Below are 18,928 nucleotides of genomic sequence, written 5' to 3'. Positions count from 1 at the left end.
AGCTGAGGCTTTCAGCACGGAGATGGGGATGGGGATGGCGCCTTCCACAGTGTACTGGAGGGGGAACGGCCTCAGCAAGGGTAAGGTCGGCTTCAGTGATCAAAGGAGGCAGGTGGAGTTTTCAGAATGCTGTGTACTTCAGCATCTCCCTACAACCACCTCTTCTGAAGCCTCCATTAGTGGCAGGCAGGGTTCAAAGTGGCTTAAACCTCCAAGTTTATGTATATGGTACCCTTCTACTCACTTCAAAATGGGAAGGGTGGGCGCCCACAGACAGGCTGAACTCCAGACCTCTCACAGTGAAGGTGCCTGAGGCTGGAAGCAGGGAGAGCTGTTACCACACTCAGGAGTGCACCTTTCTGGGCACCTTAGGAGACCGACCTGCCTGTGGCAGGTTCCTGCAGCACACATTCCTGGCCATCCCTTGAAACAGCAACTCTCTTCCTGACTGGAGTGCCTGCAGGCAGGCAGGCCCCAGCGTGGCGTTCTGGCATGAGCAGCACAGGGGTGGTCCATCCTGCATTCTGCCCTTTGCTGACCTTCACCCTCCTCCAGATCACACTTCAGCAGCTCCGCTGAGTCTCCAGCACAGGCCTCACAGGCCTTTATTTACTCACCCCTCAGCCTTTCATCCCATTTCGTCCACTGAGCCATTCCCTCACTCAACAATTGAGCCCAGAGTTGATATTGGACAGCCTTACTACCCTTCTCTTGACACTACAGCTCTTTGACTGTAGCCACATTCATGCACAATTATCAGTCTTTAGTGAGCATCAAATTCACTTGGGAGCTTGTTAAAATACAGATTCCTAAGCCCCTACCCCCGGTCCATTCCAGGCTGCAGCCCGGGAATCTGTATTTTTAGCCAGTATCAGCTGATTCTGAGGGAAGTGGTCTTTAGATCACACTGTGAGAGACTCCAAAGAAGCACTGCCTCTGTTGGCCCCCCAACCCCCACCCCACTTAGGCTGGTGCAGGAGAAAGTCACAGATCCTGGCTTCCCAGGATCCCCCAAAACACACCACTAACTAATGATCCTTTAATTCAAGAAAGCACAGCAGAATCAAATTCCACAGAGTGATTTCAGCCCTTTCCTTTTCATCTTAAAAATTCTTTATGGAAAATTTCAAACACACAAAGAGCAACAGTAACCACCTTGCCCCCATCATGCACTGCCCATTCTCACCCACACCGCCACCCATGCCCCACCCCTCTCACGATATATTATCTTTCCAAGTGTATTATTTTTGAAGCAAACCCAAGATATCATTTCATCTGTGACTATTTCAGTATGTATTCCTAAAAGGTAAGGCCCTGTGGCATAATTTAACTGTCTCCTGCAAACTGGTTGTTAGATCTAGACTTTGAGGACCCTGATAAGATTCAGGTTTTTCTCTGGTGAGACTACATTTGTGATTACAATTAGCACACATAATGTAGCGGGGCGGGAGGGCCGGATATGGGGAAGGCAGTATAACACAGAGAAGACAAGTAGTGATTCTGTAGCATCTTACTACGCTGATGGACAGTGACTGTAATGGGGTATGTGGGGGGGATTTGATAATAGGGGGAGTCTAGTAACCATAATATTGCTCATGTAATTGTACATTAATAATAGCAAAAAAAAAAAAAGACATTTGTGGTGGTGGTACATTGTTTCATCAGAAGGCCCATAATGTCTGATCATCTCTTTTTATGTCACCAGCAGTCAGTGTTCAATGCCTTTATCCATCAGCTCATCGTGCATTGTAAAATGTCTCTTCCTTCCTCCTTTATTATCTAGAATACTTCTATAAAAAAGATTTCCCCCATGTATCCAGTAGTACAATTTGTATCAGAAAGGAACAATAATGTTAGATTCTTTGTTTACTTACCTGTCTTCAAAACAGTGAGATGGTTCCTTAGCATCTTCCAAAAATGAACAATTGTTCTGAGTGTCATGATTTAAATGTTTGATGTGTTTCAGTCCACTGCACTTATTTTTATTATCCATGTTCAAATTGCCCCAATTGTTAAATTGGTCAAATTTGACAAGTGGAAGCCTCTTTGAGTTGTATTTGGAGTCCTTTTGACATGATCCTAGTAGTCTTTGAAGCCACCAACTTGTTTCTTACGTCCTTCAAACCCCTGGCCTATACCTCCTCGCACTGTGTCCCCGGCCCCCACCCTCTGACCCTTCAGCATCATTTTTTCCCAGAAGACTAAGACCACATATTACAAATGCCCTCGAGTTAGTTTTCCTCATCTGTAAAATGGAGGTAATACCACCTACCTCATAGGATAATTAAGAAGATTAAATGAGGTAATAACTGCAAAGCACTTGGAACAGTCCCTGGCACAAAATAACTGCTAGATAAATGTTTGTCAAATAAATCATTAACATTCCAACTCCATCACTCACTTCCACACTTCTCAGTCAGTCACTCCTTTTCTCCTTCCTTCCAGTCTCAGAGTATAATTTCCTAGCTGTCTGAGCATAGATGTACCAGTCACTCAGTTCAGTGAACAAAATGTTGCCCAGTTCCACAGTGAATCCCTTTCCTTGGGGACAGTGGAAACTCTTCTCCTGTATTCCACCTGCAGAGCCTGAAAAGCTCTCCAAATACACGTCTCGATCTGCAAACACAGCATTCTGGCTTGCAGCATCTCTTCGGGCCCTCTGGTAAGTTAGCACAACTGCCAGCCTCCAGCCTGAGAGCTGCAAACAGACTTCAACTGGCAAACCCTCGCCACCAAGCCTCCTGTCACCCCGAGTTCCCTGAAGCCCCAAGGATATGCATGGCAGCCCACACCAGCCAGGCTCTGGATTGACAGCGGCCAGTGGCTGACTACAGATGTTGTACCACAGGCAGACTGTCAGGAACCTCCTAGGCCTTCCTATTCAGGTTCAAAATGGCCCAAGCCAGCAACTGCAGTCAGATAAAAGAAAATGTAGGCACCAAAGAAGGGGTACAGTCTAAAAGAGAGGAGGCAAGGACTGGCTGCCGGCAGAGATTTCTTAGGCCCACGCCGATCTTGGATCTGCTGCAACTGCCTCAGCCCACATCACATGGCCCTCAGCACTCTTGCTCTGGAGACCAGAACCCTGGGCAAGTGTTACTTAACTGTCACATAGCCTTCCTTGGTTACCTCTCTGGCCTGGGAAGAGGAAGCAAGAGCACAGGAGGCCAAGGACATGCCTGCCCAGTCTTAAGATCAGCTTATTCCCACCTCTTTTGTAAAGCTGATTCCCTAACTCTGTCCTCTGCTAACCCCAATCCTGACTCTCTCTCATGACCAGCTGCAGAAAGCAAAGAAAATCCCTTGGCTCCAAAATGACATCCGGAGAACCAAAGACAAGCCTCAAGAATGCCTACCTGCCTGCCAAAAAGCTGCTGCCGAGGGAGGTGGAGATGGAGGGGGAGGACTACTGTACGCCCGGAGCTTTTGAGCTGGAGCGTCTCTTCTGGAAGGGCAGTCCGCAGTACACCCACGTCAACGAGGTCTGGCCCAGGCTCTACATTGGCGATGAGTAAGTGCCCAGGCAGAGCCTCACCTTTGCAAGGCGTGGCCCAGGAGAAGGCAGCCCGCCCCTCCCCGGACCACACTCCTCACCGCCTCCTAGCCAGGAGCTTTTGCTTTTCAGGTTAGTTGTTGTGTGGAACTTTATTAGGGCTGGGTTATCTTCATATTACAGAAAACTTAGAAAAGGGGCTTAAGTGACATAGAGGTTTATTTCTCTTTCTCATGAAGGAAGGCCAGAGAAAGTTGAGCTGGGGTTAGCATAGTAATTCCAGGTCATCAGGGACTTAGGCTCCTGTACTTACGTTCCACCTACCTGATGGGGTGGCTTCCTTCTTCAAGGTTGCTGCATGGGCCAAGGTACCTGATAGGGCTCCAGCCATCATCTGTAGGATCCAGACTGAAGAAAGTAGAGGCAAAGAAAAGCAAAAGGGCATCTTTCCAAAGGGAAGTCTCACCCAAGACCTCCCCTGCTCCTAGCTGCAAGGGAGGCTGGGAAATGTTTCATTCTAGCTGGGTATACTACCAGCAAAAATAAAATCAGTTCTCAGATTGGTGGCACAGGAGCACATCAATCTATGTGTTGGAAAGCATAGTTAGATGTAGCAAAGTTAAGGTAATTATCCCCTCTTGAAGATTTTTATCGCCACCATTCCCCCCTCCTCAGATTAACTGGGAAGCATCTACTGTAAATAAATTAATAATAATAATGTCTATTATTTATCAAATACTATGTTCTAGGCACTGGGGTAAGCATCTTGCAAGTCTGATCTCATTTTATTTTCACTACAGCCCAGTGCAAGAGGTCATTCTAATTACTCCCATTTTAAATATAAGGAAACCAAGGTACAGGGCAGTTTAGTAACTGGCTCAGGGTCCACAGCTCAGAAGGTAGAGATCTGGGATTCAAATGCATGCAGTTCTGCCCAACCCAGAGGCTTTTATCTTAACTAGCACTCCTCCTCTTTCCACCCCCTAGGATTCTAGCTCATGTTTCATCTTTCCAAGGAGCTGATGGTGCAGGACCACTGCATGCGTGATTTTAATAATCATCCTACTGCCTAAAACCTAGAGGTAACTGTCTAGGTATGGAAAATCCAAGGGCAGAATCCCTTGTCTTTTTTTTCCCTTAACATTTTTAAACAAAAATTACATGCCCTTTTATACCAAATTAAACTAGAGGGTTATAAAACAAACTGCATAATCTCCCTTTGTCCTCACTTAATTCTACCACTGAGGAACCAGTATTAAATTTACTGGCACACTTACACTACTTAACGTATACTACTAGAAACATATACACACAAATATAGGGTTTTCATTTCCTTTAAACAATTTTTAGCAAAAAAAAAGGGAATGATCATACTACTTTGTACTTTTACTCTTCCACAGTAGAGCCATCACACAACTTATCCAATCATTTCCCAGTTGGGAACATTAGAGAACTGAGGTGATGGGTATATGGGGCTCTCTGTTCTGTTTTCTTTTTTTAAAATAACAGCTTTATTGAGATATAACTCACATTTCAAAAACTCACCCTTTTGAAATGTACAATTCAGTGGTTTTATTGCAATCAGAGTTGTGCAGCCATCACCGCTATCTAATTTCAAAGCATTTTCATCACCTTGGAAGGAAACCCCAAGCCCATTAAGTAATCACTCTGCCTTCTCTGTCGCAGTCTCAGGCAACCACAGATCTGCTTTCTGTTTCTACGGATTTACCTCTTCCAGACATTTCACATGAATGGGATCGTAATGTGTGACCTTTTGTGTCTGGCTTCTTTCACTTTGCATAATGTTTTCAAGGTCGATCCAAGTTGTACCGTGTATCAGTATTCTATTCTTTTTTTACTGCCAAATAATCTCTGTACTATTTTTGCAACTTTCATGTAAGTATAAAATTAGTTCAAAATAAAAGAGGTACACATACACTTTGACCCCAAATATCAGTTTAAGAAGTGTAATTTACAAAAATAAGAGTACCAATACATAAGGAAATATGTACAACGAATGTTTATTTTGTCACTCTTTGAAGTAGCAAAAACAAAGAGGGGGGAACCTGAATCTCTTATTTTTCAATAATAAAATAATAGATAAATGTAAATACATGGATATATGGTTTCCCTATTATAAAAGTAATATATATTACGTTTACTATAAAATATAAAAGTTTTAGTTTTCTGTGTGCAGTAGGTTAACAAGAGAACCTTCCTCACAGGGAGATTGTATGAATTAAGTGAGATAATATATGTAAAATATTAGTGCAGTGCATAATACCCAATAAGCACTCAGTGGAGGTTAGCTATAATAATAAAACAGTGATTAATGTAAGATGAAAACCATTAAATCTCCCAGAGCAATCACCAAAGCCCATTACTCTGAAGCCACTCCAATTAATATTTTCATATATTTCCTCCTAAATTTTTCTGTGTACTGTTTTTGCTTTTGAAGTTTGTTTTTATTAAGTTGCAACCATATTGGGTATTTAGTTTATCTTGTTTATTTTTTTAATATAGCATCATTCATAAACTTTTCCCTCACTATATACAGCTCATACCTTTAATTATACTATATATAATATGACATATATAATAATAATATACATAATAATATATCAGATGGATATAAGATCACTTATTTAACCATTTTCCTATTGTTGGCCATATCAGTTATTTTCATGTTCTCAATTTTATAAATAATGCTGCAATGGGCATCTTTATGCATAAAATTTTTTTTCATATATAAGGTTTTTCCTTAGAAATGACCCTAAAAATGGTATAACTGAGGGAAGGGGTATTAAGATTTTAAGACTTACACTGTCTCTGTGTCTTTATCTATGCTGTTCCCTTTGCCTGAAGTGCCCTTCCCCTTAATTCATTGCTATGCCCAGATCCTATGCATTCTTCAAACTTCACTTAAGTTACTTCTGCCATGAATCCCCATAGTAAAAAGTAAGTTTTTTTTCTCTGTATATTATATACTTCATTTACCTTTCCCACAGCTTATAATTGTAAGAATAGCTAAGTTGTATTGGATTTTTACTGTGTGCTGTGAAATGCGCCACACATTTAAATTCAACAGCAATCCTATGAAGGAAGTACCATTTCTACTCCTATTTTAGACATGGGCACACCGAGGCTCAGAGAGTTCATCCATTTTGTCAGTGTTTACTGGGCACCTTGTCAGGAGCTGTGGAGGACACAAAGAGAAAACGGAGGCTCAGAGAAATTAAGTAACTAGTCCAAGGTCACACACTACCAGTAAGTTATGGAACTTATACCTAAACCAAGATCAAGAAAATATGGTCAGTAAGATAAAGAAGCTGTCTTATAGTTATGGAGACCTGCAGAAAGGTCACAGGGAAGAGAAGTAGGTAGTGGAGTGGAAGGAATGTGGGGTTTGACTGTTGGCTCTACTAATTACCAATTGTGTGACCTTGGATAAATTATATTACCATCCTTCACCTTAACTGGCACTAATAATAAGCCTATGTCAACAGGTTACGATGAAATAAATCAAAACAAGTAAAGTGCTAAAGTGGCAGCTGGCACATGGTAAATGCTCAGGAGGGCTTTGTATCATGGATCTGAGAGAGTGTCACAGGAGAGGGGAACACCAGCTTGACTTTGGAAGATGGGTAGGGTCTCAACAGATTCCAGGAAGAGGGAGCAGGATAAGAGGAGGCATGGAGGTGAGAACAAGGAGGGCGAATTTATCTGGAACATAGGGGACGAACGTGGTGAAAGTGTACCCTCAGAAGGTCTAGGATTAAGCCAAATTCAACGACTGTGTGGTCAGTCTGGACTTAGGCATGCTGACCCCAACATCTCCATGGCCTTCCACAGCAACAGTTCTTTCTCCTGTACGTGACATGTCTGTGGTGGGCTGATTCTAACTGCTCCATGTACACCTTACTCCAGGGCCCAGGACCCAGGCTGAAGGAGCAGCTCCTCTCTGGGGTATTGCCAGTCTCCCACCAGAGAAAAAAGACACGGCAAACTACAAGCTGATTTCAGAAGTGACACATGCCGCTTAGGCCCACATTTCATTGGCCGATGCAAGTCCATGTCCAAGCCTCACACACTGGGGCAGGAAGCGTACCTACTCCTGGGGAGTGGCAGCGAATATGCTAAGCAGTAACACAGCATCTCCCACAGCCAGTCTACTCCAGCTGTAGCAGCTTTGGGCAGGCCCTTTTACCTTTCCGGGCTTATGTCCTCATCTCTAAAAGGGATTACTGAGAAGATTCAAAGAAATACGGAATGTGAAAGCATTTTGTAAATTAAAAGTAATAAACAAATGCACAGGTTATTATTATTAGGCACTTAGTGAGAAAGAAACCTGGTAGGTAGTCAGAGCCAGCCTGTGGAAGGCTGAGTACTAGCCAAGAGACTTGATTCAGAAAGTAATGGAGAGGGTCTGAGCAGGAGAGCTGAGTTCTAGTTAACAGAGTGCCAGACAATAGGATTTGATGCAGAGAGATATGCTGGCTTCCTTGACATCTGACCATAACCTTTCTTCCTTCAACCAAGAAGATGTCACTGCCCTTTCAATGCAACCCAGCTCTGCCTCATCAAGCCCCCAAACACACATGCATGCAGTCCAGGCAGGCTCTACAGTCTGTGACCTATGTGTACAGCGGGGAGGCGCGGGATAAAGCCAGCAGCACACAGTGTGTGTTCCCATCTCACTCAGGGTCCCTCCCAGATACCCACTGACAAGGTTAATGAGACTTACAGATGCTTATTGAGAAAGCAGTTAATTTCCCTGGCAATGCCACCTCGCAGAGGTCGAAACCCGGCTGAGAGCGGGCAAGGCGGCCTGTGTTTCTTGGTCTCTTTGCATGTATTGCCCAAAGCAGTAAAAAGTTCAGAGCTGGCTCCTCACACACAAAGCTCCATTTTAATTTGATAGCTGCATTTAGTTGAGTTTTTCTTTTCCCTAGAAGCACTTGTGATTTTTGAAAGCCAAATACTAGAAGTTAGGACGGCCAGAACCCAGGGGTGAGGATGGATGTCCTAGGGCAGCCAGAACCCCCCGGCTCTTCCCAGAGCTGAGATTAGTGACGCCTGGGACACACCAGGGACCAGACTTCCCAGTAAGGAGCAGCTCAGTCTTTCCTTCTTTTCTCTCCTCAAGGGCTTCTTTATGGGGAGAGGCAGAATGGCCGAGCATCTGCTGTGGAGCCACAGTGTCTGGGTCCAATACTGGTTTCCGTATGGCCTTAGGCAAGTCCCTCAAACTTTCTGAGATTCCATTTTCTCACCTACAAGATGTGGAGTCAATGAATTAATACGTATGACATTTAGCACAGTGCCGAGTACAACCAATAAGTGAACTACTAAAGATCTGGCAGGTTCTGGGAATTCAACTAACAGTGTGAGAAGAGATAAAGAACAGTCTCTACACTTTACTACTAAGGGTCCCTCTATGCTAAGGGCAGACTTGGGGCAGAAAACACACCTGCTCAAATTTCTCTCATTGGATACTATCATGAGCCCAAGGCCAGGTTGGAAGGAAGGTCCCCTGCATGGGCCTTCCTCCTTCAGCTCATACACCAAACCCTCCACAGACACTGTCCTGGCCTTCCAGGGACCCGGGTGGCCTAAGGCCTATGGAGGCAATGCCACATCAGAGCCACATCAATGCCACATCAGAGTCTGCGGGTCTCAGAATTTCTAAAGCATTTTCTCAATCCCAGCGTATTCCAAAGGGATTCACCAAGTGGGTGCCTTTCAGTGTGAGAGGGCAGAGCTGGCCTCCTACCACAGTCCGTGAGAAGAGGCCACAGACAGGAGTGCGGCTGGTATGCAGCGCACTGGGCGAGCAGGCTGGGGGCCACCTTTCTGAGGTTCTTGTGAGGAGGTCTTCGCTCAAGGAGCAGCCACCCTCTCCCGAGCATTTCCTGCCATTTGGTGGAGGGTCTGAATGTGTCCCAAAGGGGAATGGTAGGGTCAACATGGAGGAGAGCAAAAGCCCTCTGTGGGATTCAGGGCAGAGTTCAAGACCCGGGTGTGGGTGGCCACTGTGTATGGCCTTTGGCAAAACATTTTACTGTTCTGAGACTCAGTTTCTTTATTTGTAAAATAAAGCGATGATTTCAAAGGCCCCTTCTAGATCTAAAATAAAATCCTTAAGAAATGCCCTATCAAATAAATTAGGTTTTATTAGGTTCAAGCACATACTTGTTTTATTACTTTTAAGTCATTCAAATTAGATTCAAATTAGGTTAACCAAGTGTTGCCCTCCAGAGAGCCAGGGACTGGCGTCAATGATGAGATAAGAATAATTCATCGCCTCTTATCAATCAGCAGTCCCTAAATGGGTGCTTCAAAAGTGCTTGAGTATGCTTGAAAGCACTAAGTTTCTGTAATTTAAATGTTCTCCTTTTAATCTCATTCACATGTTTCATTTGCTTAGCAAAACCTTTTTTCCTTTCTTTTTTTCCCCTACAGTCAGCAGGAGGGGAAATAGCCTGGCTACTGTCAAAGTGACTGCAAATTCCCAGGCAGGGCAGCCTCCACGGTCAGGCTTGGCTGAAACAGGGTAATTGAGAGACCTCTCTTCTCTCTCATCCCAGTGAGCCACCCCCGGGTGCTGTTAAATCGCGCTGTCTCTTGAACGGCCCAGGCCCTGAGCAGCAACCCATTGCCTCCAAGGTCTGGCTTTTGGGATCATCACCAGCCAGCTACCCCCACCCATAAAGCCTGGCTCCTTCCCAAACGCCTGTGGCCATCCCCACCCAGCCTGAGCTGGCTTTGGAGGGGCCACTCCACCTTGACCTTTCTGCTTTTCTGCTCCCAACTAGACCAACAGCCTCAAAAGCCAGAGGCCTCTCCAGGGCTGGCCTGTAGTCAAGGTGGCTAGAAAGTGATGTGAAAGAAATCAATCAGCTAAGAGTCCTCAGCCTGTGAGACAGGGTCTCTCATTGGTGTACTTGGGCAGCTGAAAAAAGAAGGAACTTGGCCATAAGGTACCAAGCAGAGCTAAAACCTGACTTGCTTCTCCAGGGTGGGCCACGGTTAGTTTAGGAGGCAATGAAAACACAGTTGAGCTACCGATTCAGTGTGCTGAATGTTGCCTGAAAGAACTAGAAGACCTGGACTCCGAGCTTCCAAGTACTGAAGGCGACTTTGGCACAACTGGGCACCAGACATGAGCTTGGGCACCAGGGAGACCTGGTTGGGCCTTTCAGCTTCTCAGAGAAAACCTCAAGCAGCAGCAACCATTTTCTTTCACAGTTAGCCAAATGCCTGGGCCAATTATTAACACATTATTTCTTAAAATTTGGCCTCCTTGAGTATTCTCTCTCCCCTCCTAGCCTCCATCCTTGGAGGACTAATTCTCGGGGAGTGGAGCAGATGATGAAGAGTTTTCTAACAAGAGTTGGAAATGCTGAGGCCACCTTATATCTTTGCAACAAGCCAGTCTCCCCTGAAAACAAAGGAAATGACATCCATAAAAATCATGGTATACATTTACACAGTAAGTGAACATATGACATGTTCATTACCCCAAATTTACAAAACACAGGTAGAAAAAAAGAAGACAATTAAAATTCCCTACAATCCTATTTCCCAGAAATAACCACGGAAAACATTTTGTTGTACATCTTTTTCCTCCCTGAATTTATCTTCACACCTTTCAAAGAAACTTGTATTGCATCATACAATTTGCAAGAATCTTGTAAAGAAAGTACTGCCCATGTAACTGGTTCTATTTAATAAAGAAAACTGAAGGTCCCAGAGGTTCAGTTGTTTAGTTCATGCAGAAATTTTAGCTTATAAACGACACCTGTCAGCCCTGTGTTTTCACTTTCATATCAGGTGAATTTCTGTTTTTATTAAAATCCACCTGCAAGGAGAAGGTGTGGTCAAGACTCCAAAGGAGAAGGTCACCATAAGGGTCATGCCCATGAAATGACATGAGACCATATGTGTCACATACTTCAGAATAAATAAGGTGCCAAATTACAGGATACAGGCCACGAGCAAGCAGAAGTCCACAACTAGATGAGGGAAATCAGTGGGTCCTCACAGACATGAGGTTGTGGAGAACCCCCTCATCAATTGCCGACTTTCTTCATTGTCCGGTGCAGAATCCCAGTGACCTGGGAGCAGCTGGCTTCTCACTGCAAGGAATCCAGTAGAGGACTTGTGCCAGGTATAGATGCACAGCCCTCTCCCCTCTGCACAACAGCATACACCTGGGCGAAATGGGCATTCAGTCAGACCTGAGAGGTATTTAGGCTGGGGATCAGGAGGGCTGGCCCTGGAGATGACTGCCTCAGGGAGAGCACCCTCATTCGCCATTCTTCAGGGATGGGGTTTAGTTAAAGCAAGCTTCCTGGAGGGCCTGAGCAGGAGAAAGGGAGATGAGGTCTCTGCCACAGTTGGGTCATACAAACGGGAGGTCACTTCCTTGGCCCTCCAGTCTGCAGTCAGAATCCAGAGCCAGAGGTTCGTTTGCAGGAAGGAAGAAGAGCTATAGAGAGCTGGGTCAAAAACAGGGATACAACAATGCTCTTCAAAAGTAAACTGTACAAGCCCCCAAAATGTGTGAGATAACGTCCAACCACATTGCTAAAAAGAATAAAAATTTTGTTTTACACATTTTATTTTTTAACCTATAAAATTAGCAAAGAATAAAAATCAGAATGTACTTGAGCAAGACTTCTGGAGGATAATTTAGCACCAAGGATCAAATTTGTTAAAAATGCTCATGTCTGTTAATCCAGCAATTCCACTTTAGAAAATCTCTCCCAAGGACATAATCAGAGATGTGCCCAAAAGAAATACAGCAAAGTTGTTTATGCAGCCAAGTGTTTTTTATAATACCTGCCTGCCCCCTCCAGGAGAGAGATATAGAAATAGAGATAGAGAAGACAAATGCCCAAAAACAGGGGCTTGGTGTGGTAAAACTGAGATTCACCTAGAGAATGGAACAGCATGCAGCAATTGAAGGTTACAGGTCAACATAAGATGTTTATACTATATCACCATGTTAAAGTTTTGAAACTGTATATGTAGCATTGTACCCCAAAATAAATCTCTCTATAAAATATACAAATCTATGCATAGAAAAACAACTGAGGAGGATCTTGTATCAAAAAGTAAATAGTCTTTATCTCTAAGGTGATTTTTTCTTTTGGTGGGAGGAGATATTTTTTCGTTTCTGCTCTAAGCATGTTATTTTTGTAATTAGAAGACATATTATTTTTATTTTTAAAATGAACAGATTGATCACTTCTAGGATTTTTCTCAAACAACAGAAAAAAAGCCCATGCATTATCTAGATTCCAGAAGTAAATTCCTAAATCTGTTTTCCTTCTGAGTGTTTCAGCAGAGGCATTTCTTAGTCTCTCTCATGTATCTGAGCAGGTAGCCCTGAAATTTGAAAAAACAAACTTACACCCTGCCAGGCAGCAGTCTCAACTTATCTCACCCTGAATAAATGCTGAGCTAGACATCTGGCCCAATTGGGGATCTGCCTCCATCACAGCTACTGTCTGCAAGGGGTACTAAGAGTTACTCTGTTGATTTGCAAATCCCCATTCTGCCATGGATACTCTTCCAAGCCCTCACCAGGACTCTGAGTAAACCAAACTAGGGGGGATATCCCCAGAGTGGTGTGTGAGGACACCGCTTCCCCTTCACAGCCCAGGTAGCCACAGAGCCCCGAACCTGCAGTGGGCCTCAGATACACACCAGGTCCGCTACCCCAGGAGCCTCATTCTCAGCCCAAACCAGCTCTGTGAGGTGACTGTGGAGGTGTCATACAATGAGTCTTGTTGCACATCTACACTGATCCTTGACCCCCAAAGCAGCAAAGTGCAAATCGTTATTTATTCAAACTGCCATTTGAGTTTGCTGAAACCCAGCTGCTGAACCCAGAGAGAACAGTCTTTATGGCAAATAGGAACTTCCTGTCAAGGACAGTTAATTTTAATTTTTCCACTGAGTTCAACCTCAAAGTGAGGTTGATTGCTACTCAGCAAGATGGACTGCATTAGTGGAGGCTTTAATTGAGCACAGATCTATGTCCCAAAAGCATAATGTTTGTTGTATACATACTTTGGGACAAGAAGAAAAATGAAAAACAGACCTTTCTGAGGAAAAATTGAAAGCAGAATGTGTTCCAAGGATGGCAACACCAAAGGCCAGCTTGGGGGGCTTGGTAGGACTCCCCACCTCCCCATGCCTCAGTTCCAAAGGGCTGCTTGCAAACGCTTCTAAAAGCTGAATGCCTGTGTTCAGGTCTCTCTTGCCCAGACTCTGGACTCCATTGTGGCTCCTCTCATGGCTGCCAGAAAGCACCAAGGGGAAGCAGTGATGGAGGGGCCATGGCACATGGTTCTGCTGCAGGGCTCCTCCCAATCCGCGCTGGGTTCCAGGACAGCCACATTGTCTCTGTCCTTCTACCAGTGGCCTGGAGAGGAGCCCTCAGCTGGAGCACAAGACCACTTTTGGCCTCTTGCTGTTAAGATTCCAGACCCTTGTTTCCTCTTTCCGGAGCTGTAGAACTGGTCCTTGTGCTGTTGAAGGAGATGTCGCCTTAGAGCCAGGATAGGAGCACACGCCTCCTCAAACACTACTGAAGGCTCTCCTTGACCCCCAAATACAGATCCCAGCAGCTGCACACTTCTATGGTCAAATCCCACACTCCCTCGCCCAATCTTTCCCTCCTCTCCTCTCACATCCATAGTCCAGCGACCTTCCTCCCTGGGCTGTAAACTGTAACAGTCTCCAACAGAGCTCTCTGCTTCTATTTTCTGCCCCTCTCCACTCTATCTCCGCACACCATCCAGACTGACCTTTTAAAAAGTAATCAATACTCACCCCTTCCTGAGGCCTGGGGCACTCCACCACATTTAGAATAAAATCCAAACTCTTCCCTAGGGCTTATCCAAATTTTCCCCTGCCTAGCTCCTCATCCCTTAGTCTTAGCTTAAATGCCACCTCCCGCAGAGGCCTTCCCTGACCACCTTACCTAAAGCAGGAAAGCAGTTGTTCTGAACTGCTCCGCTGCTATCTGAAATTCTCTTGTGTATTTATTTGTTGTTGATTCACTCTTCTCATTAGAAACTAAGCTTCCTAAAGGACCTTGATTAACCTGCTCACTGCTGCATTGTCACCACTTGGGACACACAACAGATTCTAAATAATTATTTGAGGATAAATGATTGATTACAGGGAATAATAAACACTCCCCGAAAGGCCTTCTTTATCTCCAGCCTCCACCCTTAAGTTGTGCTATTTCCTTGGCTAGGCACGCTCTTGCCTCCCTCTTCTCCATCACTAAGTGCAGTAAGGCAGACTCAAAGGCCCCTCTCCCATAAAGTCTCCTCTGACCCCTCTAGGTAGAAAGAACTCTGGCTTCCTCTGACACCCTACCTCTGCCCATGTTCCAAGGCCACTACTTCAACATGACTTTCCTCTTTGTTCTTGGAAATTCTTACCCAAAAAGATAAGGCCATAAACCAGAAAATAATTTCACTGTTGGCTTCAGGAACTTCCCAAAACCAGTTCAAACAGACTGCTCAAATAGATCTCCTTAAAACAATGCTTGGCCTAACTAGGCAACGATTCACCTATCAAAGCAAGGGTTTTACAGTGTTCACCCATCCCATGAACATCTATGTCAAGAATTTTGCCTAATCCCAATCAAATCCTCCCACTGAAAGACCCATCTTAAATCATTCAGTCATTTGAAGCCCGACGGTCAAACCTTTATAAACATCTCGAGGCGTCAGAGGCCAGGCCCGCGGTACCCGGGCTCCTGAGGCTCTGTGATGTGGCCCTCTCTCTTACATTCAGCTTGCCTGATGAACAGGTTATTCTGGTTGCCTTTTGGGGAATTCAGCAGGTGACAGTCCACTCCCTGTGACCACCGTGGCATCCAGCACCAAGCTCTTCTGTATTTGGAGAATGATTCAAGAATGAACGCGCCAATGAACAGCTCACCTATCCCACCCTCCACTCTCTCCCGTCTCGTTACGGAGCCAGAAACAGGAAATGTACAGGGGGTCAAGGGGTCCGAAAGAGCAGGACTTGGGACAAGGGAAGGCCTTCGTTTCAGTGACTAGGCCTTACTTCGGAAGTGGGAATCGACGGCAGGAACCCGTGGGCAGCCTCTGAGCTGCCCCCAGACCTATACTAATGCGCCGCAAAGCCAACCAGTCTCTCTCCCTTGGCGCAGGGCGACGGCGCTGGACCGCTACCGGCTGCAGAAGGCCGGCTTCACGCACGTGCTGAACGCGGCCCACGGCCGCTGGAACGTGGACACGGGGCCCGACTATTACCGCGGCATGGCCATCGAGTACCACGGCGTGGAGGCCGACGACCTGCCCACCTTCGACCTCAGCGTCTTCTTCTACCCGGCGGCCGCTTTCATTGACACCGCGCTCCGCTACGACCACAGTAAGAGGCAGGCGGCCCGCCCTCCGCCCCGCCCCCAGCGCCCTCCGCCCCGCCCTCAGGCTGAGCCCCGCCCCTCGCCCTTTGCTGGTGGCCGGCTCCGCACACTGCTTGGCTTCCAGTCAGCGCTGTGGGGGTTGGGTGTGGTGGAGCAGGGAATGTCTAAGCCCGGGGAGGCTGGGAGCCCCACAACAGCGTGCTGCTTGCTGGTGGGGTTCAGGCCAAGATGGAGGCTCTGGGGAATTGGAATCGGTATCGGTATTGGTAGGATTCAGAGGAATCGCCTTTAGCCTGAATCTCTCCCTAAGGCACATCAGCCATCCTTCAAACATCCTCAAAGCCGGGACTGCCGCCTAGACACTAATTGTGCCTGGGCCCAAACCTGACTAATAGCCAAGGACTTCGATGCCAGAAAACCCTCAGGGAGCCGACCTGAGTGGGAATCTATGGAGAGACTTCAGATGCTCCTGCCAGCCAACCAAGTCTACAGCTCCCTCAAAGTCTAGTGGAGGCCTCCAGCAGAAGGCTGACAACCTAGCCTTGATAAGTGGCAAACTATGTTTGAGAATCTGAGTTACACCTGTGATATCACAGTTTCCCAACATTAATTATTCATCTTTTAAACCACAGTGCTAGAATTTGTGCTCAAAATGCAGTTTTAGCTGCCCTACTCCAGGTAAAGGCTACAAGGCTATTTTTGAGAGGAGAGAGCACTTAGGTATGTACTGGAGTAAGACAATATTCAGTTATTGCTCCAGGGTGTATTTCAGGGGCATTCTGTAGAGGGCAGAGGGACTTTTAACTCTCCAATCTGTGCTCTGACTTCAGATGCATGTGTCACACCCCTTTCTGGGGCCATCACATGATTCAGGCTATCCAGTTACTGAAAGCCTTTCTTAAACACTGGCTGACCGACTGGCCTGCTTCAGGAGCTTGCAAACTGCAGCTGGGCCTAGGCCACATCTGCTGTACAGTCCCAGACCTCGATGGCTATCCCAAGGCGGCCCTGGCCCCACAGCCAGCCATCGGCACCAACAGTTTGTTACTATTTTGGTTCATAAAACAATGAAAAAAATACCCACGGAGCTGAAGTGCTTCTATTAGGGGATGCCTCATTTCAGAGTTGTGCTTTTATGCATCTATTTATGGACCATCCTTTGTGTTAAGCTCATTCTGGATTTCCAAGCAGGATCAAAAAGCAACTGGACTCTGACTCATCAACATGAAATAAAATTTGCCTCCGAGTATTTGAAGTTAATGGAAAACATGTTTGATGTGAAAACACAAAAAGCTACAACCCAGTCCTTCAGTTTCTGCTCAGTGGACTCACCATTACTCTGACTTCAAATTTACCCTTCATGCAAGGGGTCTGGCAGGCCTTGGAGAAGACAGGGTTGGGTGCAAATTCACGCTGCACAAGTTACTAAGAATGTGGTTTCTCTGAGCCTCGGTTTCTCATCTGGTGATGAAAATATTTACCTTGAAAGGTTATATATAATGAGGATCAGCATAACCCATATAAAGTACTTAGTATAGAACCCAGTGCACAGCAGGCGCTCAGATGTGTTTGATGTAGAGAGGTTGTGCCCTGTGAAGCACATAACCACACCAGCACTTGTACATCATCATAATAAAGCTTCCAATCCCAAAAGGAAAAAAGACATTCCAACTTTGAACTAATGTGATATACTCACACGACAGCTTGTTTTCAGTTTCTGGCACACCATTTTAGAGTCTGCCGCCACAGCCACATTAGGAAAGGATGGGCCTTTGAAGTCATGTTTGGGCCTGGGCAGATCACAGAGCATCCATGTGGAGATATCAGGCTGCTGTGGATTGTGACAGGTGGTTGAAAACGCCTAGCAAAGTAAGGGTCAAGAGAGGAAAGTATACCCACAGGTCAGAGAACACGCAGGGGACAGAATGGGTGGTTCGGGGTGAGGATAGCAGTTGGCAGGGGGTGGGGGGGCAGGACAGGACTGCTTGCCAGCTGGGAGGCTGGGCTCCCTCCTCAGTGACCTTGGCATTTGCCAACTGAATATCCTTGAGTCTAGGGCTCAAATAAAAATCAAAATGCCCTCTTTCAGGACCAGGCAGAGAGTGAAATGAATGAAGCTGGCTGCCTGTAAGGCAGCGGGGTGCAGGTGTGGGGGGTGCTTAAAGCTAAGTGGAGAGAGCCCCATATCCCTCCAAACGGGGCAGCTGTTAGTCCCCACCAACATTTGTCTTTTGACAATCAGTGCAAATGTTGTAGATCTGACTTTTCAAGAAAAGTCTCTAATGTGGATTTTAATGTAAAATTGACAAATTGAAATTTTCTTAAAATACTGAAAAAGCCAAACAAAAGAAATCCAATGGCTGTCCGTTTGGAACCTGTATCCTGAGCTGTCAGAGTAGCAGAATAAAACGCTCATCAGCTCAGCAACAGCTCATCACAGATACCATACAGGGGAGGTGGCAGGTGCTCAGCCTGCATGGCACATGCAGGGGCAGCCTGGCTGTGTCTAGCCAGGTATCGGAGAACTGCACACTACCATAGCATTTCAGAGCCGGGCTCACCCACGTGTTTATTATTATGCTCCTGACATGAGAGGTGTTGATAGACGGTCTAGCCAAAAGGCAAGGCATCTCTTTCCTCTCTCACCCTTCCTGTTCTTCCTTGGCTATTTTTGGCCAAGTGCATACTGTTTCCCACTGCTGCCCCCACAGCCAGCCTTGTTCCCTCATTTTGAAAAGTGTCCGTGCTGTAGAGCTAAACTCATGGCCCGTAATCAGCCCCACGGGCCCACTCCTACCCCTACCTTATGCTGATTTGACCCTCCTGAGAGAACTCCCCAGGCAGCCTCAGTCACTCTTGAAGAATCTCAGAAATAATATAGTCCAGTGTCCTGCCCTGAACGCTAGGGAAACAGGTCCAGAGAAGCCAAGTAATGTGCCCAGGATTTATTGCAAGCTAAGCAGAGGCCAGTGGGAATTTCTTCTATCATTCAGCTGCATGGAAGAGTCCTTTGC

General features: G+C 45.9%; 1 protein-coding gene across 5 annotated transcripts in view; it reads left to right on the top strand.

Moving 5' to 3' along the window:
• The window catches only part of DUSP29 (dual specificity phosphatase 29), a 32,668-nt gene that overhangs the window by 7,418 nt on the left and 6,322 nt on the right, over positions 1-18,928 (top strand). Inside the window, exons 1-4 of one of the 5 annotated variants that reach the window (XM_036928838.2) lie at positions 1,233-1,306; positions 2,584-2,662; positions 3,281-3,511; positions 15,699-15,919. In XM_036928838.2, coding sequence (XP_036784733.1) covers positions 3,315-3,511; positions 15,699-15,919 — 418 coding nt within the window. In that variant the 5' untranslated portion in view covers positions 1,233-1,306; positions 2,584-2,662; positions 3,281-3,314. Of the gene's footprint in view, positions 1-1,232; positions 1,307-2,529; positions 2,663-3,280; positions 3,512-15,698; positions 15,920-18,928 lie in introns of those variants that run through there. The other 4 variants (XM_036928839.2, XM_036928840.2, XM_057506026.1 and 1 more) reach the window with 4 other exon arrangements.

Source organism: Manis pentadactyla, chromosome 8, assembly GCF_030020395.1.
Source record: "Manis pentadactyla isolate mManPen7 chromosome 8, mManPen7.hap1, whole genome shotgun sequence".
Classification (NCBI taxonomy): Eukaryota; Metazoa; Chordata; class Mammalia; order Pholidota; family Manidae; genus Manis; species Manis pentadactyla.
This window is presented reverse-complemented; position numbering and strand designations above follow the sequence as displayed.